Source organism: Aotus nancymaae, unplaced genomic scaffold (assembly GCF_030222135.1).
Source record: "Aotus nancymaae isolate 86718 unplaced genomic scaffold, 86718_ANA_hifiasm-v0.15.2.pri h1tg000014l, whole genome shotgun sequence".
Classification (NCBI taxonomy): domain Eukaryota; kingdom Metazoa; phylum Chordata; class Mammalia; order Primates; family Aotidae; genus Aotus; species Aotus nancymaae.
Genome location: NW_026988425.1, coordinates 121600513 through 121605247, shown reverse-complemented (window position 1 = coordinate 121605247; position 4735 = coordinate 121600513). Strand labels below are relative to the sequence as shown.

Below are 4735 nucleotides of genomic sequence, written 5' to 3'. Positions count from 1 at the left end.
CCAATGTCAGTTAGTTTTATAACCAATTTTATTGCCAGAGAGATGGCTCCATCTTCTTGAATATTTGAAGTGAAAAATGATCACCATTGAAACAAACAGATGATGTAAATGTATTGATACCTTGCAAAATAATTTTTTTCTAAATTCCTCTTATAGCCTTCAAAAAAATGAAAGTGTAAGCGATACTATATGCTAAAGGAACCCCTTTTTTGCATCCTACTATGTCATATGGTAAAAATATGACTAATTGTATTAATAAGCAACATCTGTTTAAATAAACTTTATACCTGAAGCAATGCTGTTATATGTAAACTGCACATACTAAGAGAATGAGATGTCACTAGCTTTTTTTTTTTTTTTTTTTTTTGGCTCCAAAGATCCTTTACTGAGATCCATTTGAAACACTTCGGTCCTAAATTTGTTAACTGAGTTGACAGGCTGATGGCTGATCTAGGTAAAGGTTTCACGGTAGCAAAAACACTTCCTGCCTAAAATATATCAAAACAGGCTCCTGAATGATGTGTGTGAATGTCGTCAGGGTCTCTGTCCCATCTTCTTCAGGGTTCGATTAAGCTCCTCGAATTTGTGGATCTGACGGATGAAGAAATCCCCATAGCGCCTGGCGACCTTGGTGTCCGCGATGTGGATCATATCCTTATCAATGTAGAAGTCAACCTCTGAGGCTGACTGAAATTCACCATCCAGGGCTGAGATACTGCTGGTCCATACTAGGTTCTTCATCTTGTGTTTGAATACAAGAAGCTGGATCCGGAACTCCTGCTCTGTGAGATCCAGGAAGCCAGCCAGCTTGGCCACAGGCATGGTGGTATAGAGCTTAAGGAAGCTGCGGATGGTTGAAAGCTGGGCCTGCTGCTGTACTTCATCGGCAAACACCTTCAGCTGCTGCAGGAAGGGCTCCTTATGGTAGTTGGGGTGCACATTATCATAGTTGGGCACTACTGGCGACAGAAACTTGGGGCAGGAGTAACTGAAAAGTTCTTCATAGACTTGTGGGTCACCTTTCTGCATGCGCAGCATCTTGTCCCCGTATTTCTCCCGCAGTTGGAGGTGAATGCTCTCATCGATACGCATGGGGTACATGGTGAGGGCAATGGCCAGCAGCGCGTGCATCTGCTCATTCTGCTTGTTAATCATCTCATACTTATATGTGGTCCTCTGGAACATGCTCTTGGTCCTCTGGATGTAGAGGAGGATGTTGGCAAAGACCCGGATGGCATCCTGGTAGCGACGCATCATCAAATACGCAAATCCAACATAATAGTACGTGGTGACCTGGCACTCTGGAACACGGGAATACATACTCTTTTTGTTCAGTTCGATGTTCTCCAGCACCTTGATGGCCTGGTAGTAATCTCCTAACAGGGAGTGCAGGCGGAGAAGCCCCACCAGGCTGAAGTAACCAAGCATCTTGTAGAGGGAGTGCCGCCCATACTCCCCAGCCACACTCTCGGGGTCACCTCCGCTTGTATATACCTCCAACTGTCGGTTGATGTTGGATTTATCTACTAGGGAATGAAGGACATTGAGGACACTGTGAACATTCCAGATTTTGGGATTGGAACGAAGGAAGTCAATCTCCTCCTCTGACTTCTTGGCAGTCTTGCAGCGGTACTGACTGAATGACTGAAACTGGTAGATGAACTCATCGATGATATCCCAGAGCCACTGGTTGGGTAGTTCAAGGGGAGCAGGACCATCAGCATTAAGAATGTAGTTGAAGAGATTGCAATAGTTGTAATAGGATTCAAACCTCTGCTCCAAGGAAGGTCCCCCACTGACTTTGGCATATATGTGCCTGTAGTATAATTCTTTGTATAAAATCAGGAAGACAGCATCGTTGCCAACCTGTGGAGCAATGGCTTCAGCCTCGGGCCAAGGGGTATTCTTGAAGAATCTTTCAGTCAGCTTGGTCCAGCTGTTCTCATAGATGTCCTGGATCTCATATACCTTCTGGTCAATGACATCGCTGGAGACTCGACTGGCCTGTAGCTCATAGACTTTCTGGTCAATCAAATCCGAGACAGTTTTGTGGAAATACTGGATGAAGTTTTTGATCACCTCAGGGATCACCTGATAGGTTTGCTGTTCATACTGACGTTCATAAGCAAGGTCCTGCTTTGGATCTCCTGTGTGCATATCATAGTCGCCGGGATAAGCATAGGGGTCATAAGCCGCCTCGGATTTGTAATCATCAGCAACATAAGACATGGCGGCCGGGTTCACGAGCACTGACTCGTCACTAGCTTTAAAGAGTGCTCTACCTTAGCTGAACTTCAAATGTCCATTTATATATACAAATAAAAGAAGTCATAACAATTATATTAATAAATTTAGTTACCAGTTTTTGAAAAATACTTATTAGAAAATTGACCTTTACTGAAGACATCTTAATTAAAATTAATTTAAATTTTACCACTAAAAATAAATGACTCATTTGCTGTAATGATTTGCACTTACAGATAATATATATTTCTTTATTTCAATGCCCATTTTGTACCTATTTAAACATAAAGGTATTTGTTCAGGCCGGGCACGGTGGCTCACGCCTGTAATCCCAGCACTTTGGGAGGCCAAGGTGAGTGGATCACGTGGTCAAGAGATCGAGACCATCCTGGCCAACATGGTGAAATCCCGTCTCTACTAAAACTACAAAAATTAGCTCGGCATGGTGGCGCACGCCTGTAGTCCCAGCTACTCGGAAGGCTGAGGCAGGAGAATTGCCTGAACCTGCGAGATAGAGGTTGCAGTGAGCTGAGATGGCTCCACTGCATCCAGCCTGGCACCACTCTGTCTCCAAAAACAAAAAAAGAGGTATTTGTTGCCCTTTGAAAGGAAATAGATCATAATGACCACAGAGTCTGCATATGTGGAGAGCATTGACTGTCATATATTTAGGCTCTCATCAGCAGATTTGTATGCATATCCAGTGACAGTGATGTTCCGAGATCTGCTTATGCCAGTTATGCTTTTGACAATAATTATGTAAATTTTAAAATTAGCACATAATCCATGAATTATGAGAATAAAAAGAGAGATGTTTGTAATTAAACTGAATGCATTGGAAAGACTGAATGAATACAAGACATTTAAAAGATGTTTATTTGGTGTGGATTAGACCATTCTGGAAGTTTGGAGAAAAAAATATGAAAAACAAAAAACACTCTTCCAAATTCAGGTTATTTGATAGTTATTTAAGAAAAATGGAGACTGAAAATCATAGAATTTAGTTGCATAATAGAGAATCCTAGGCCACTACAAAAGGATGATGGGGAACTAAAATCTGCTTAATCTAAGTGATGGCTGTGGCTATGCATCCCAGAATTGTAGTGACTTTCTATATATATAATTAAAATAAAATATTTAAGGTGTATGTGTGTGTTCAGCTTTAATTCTTCACTTCAGCCTGATTTTTCTATTAATTCATTAACTATCCATCCTTAACACACAGTTTTCTACCGTAACATAAACATGCATACAGTTTGATAATGAAATATCACCTTTATGGGGTTTTTCTCATCACCATAACACAAGAGAGTAATAGTACAGGTCTTACTCTGCAAAAGAGAGGGGAAAAAGTCATATCAGAGAGATAATATGATGTGCAGAAATAGGATGTGCATGTTGCTTTTAGGTAGCTATGGACTGTGAAATGTGGTTAGAATAAATATGTGAAAAGCTACAGGAGAAGAAATTCTATGAGTGAATAAGAGCTTTATTATATAGAATTTGATTGTTGGCAAAGAGATTTTTTTATAAATAAAATAAGCAACTAATTATTTTTTGAGTATGTGGCTAAGAGAGGAAGACAGATTGGAGAAAGAGCTGTAAAGCTGTACTATGTACAAATCATGGATTGGGAAGCTGGAATGACAGTGGAAATTAAAATGTAGTGGAACATAGATATCTAAGTGAAGCAGATCAGTTAGGAGGATATTTCAGTGAATGGCCAGCATGAGGTGAGGTTGGTGGTAGGAGTAGCAATGCTGCTGAGAAGGCAAGAAAAATGAAGACCGAGTACTACCCATCGGCCTTACTATCAGGAACTAAGAACAGGTGTTCGTTGACTGAGTAGAGATCATTGCAGGCAATGGGAAGATACAGAGTTAGATTTCGAGAAGGAAAAAAAAGTGAAGCTTTGCTGAATTGCTGGATGTTGAAACTTTGAGGATAAAAAAATTGTCAAATATTTGTGATTAGAGAATGAGGACACCATGGAAGATCAAGATAGGTTTGGCAAGAAAGCCTAAGCAGTAGGAAAACTGATGTTGGGCTTGGATGCTAAGAGATCAAATAACATGAGGACTCAAAATCACCCTTTGCTTTGGTAATGTGAAAATATGGATTGAAGAATGAATGAAATCAGAGGAAATGGAAAAAGCAAGTGTCAACAACTCACTTTAAAAGTTTGGCTATAAAGGAAGTAGAGAGATACACCTGTAAGTGGGGAGAACTGTGGGGTCCAGGAAGAATTTTACATCATATCAGAGCATGTCAGATCATTATAGGAAAACTCAAGTTGAGAGCAAGAAAGTAAGGTACAAACTAGAAAGGATTACAGTTGAATGAAGCCCCTGAGAGTTGATGGAATGGAACTCAGAGCTCATGTGGAAAGACTGGCCTTCTATGGAAAAAGGAATATTTTTTGCATTATCAGGAGGGTAGAAGGAGGGAACATGGATGTAAGTTTGTTGATGTGTCAGTGAAAAATGAGGGG

At 40.5% G+C, this 4735-nt stretch overlaps 1 protein-coding gene across 2 annotated transcripts; it reads right to left on the bottom strand.

Annotated features, from left to right (window-relative positions):
- Positions 1–356: 356 nt before the first annotated feature.
- Positions 357–2246, bottom strand: LOC105710499 (eukaryotic translation initiation factor 3 subunit L-like). Of its 2 annotated transcripts, XM_064375804.1 has the most exons (2): positions 1938–2112; positions 357–1866 (listed from the first exon to the last, which is right to left on the bottom strand). In XM_064375804.1, exons 1-2 carry the CDS (start codon positions 2013–2015, stop codon positions 535–537), a joined length of 1410 nt encoding a protein of 469 aa, XP_064231874.1. In that variant the 5' UTR covers positions 2016–2112; the 3' UTR covers positions 357–534. The 2 variants fall into 2 exon arrangements, with proteins under 2 accessions (XP_064231874.1, XP_064231873.1); XM_064375803.1 differs by having other exon boundaries at positions 357–2246.
- Positions 2247–4735: the final 2489 nt, after the last annotated feature.

Coding starts and splice junctions, on each gene's coding strand:
- LOC105710499 (XM_064375803.1), bottom strand. CDS start 2,229: ATGTCTTATGTTGCTGATGATTACAAATCCGAGGCGGCTTATGACCCC.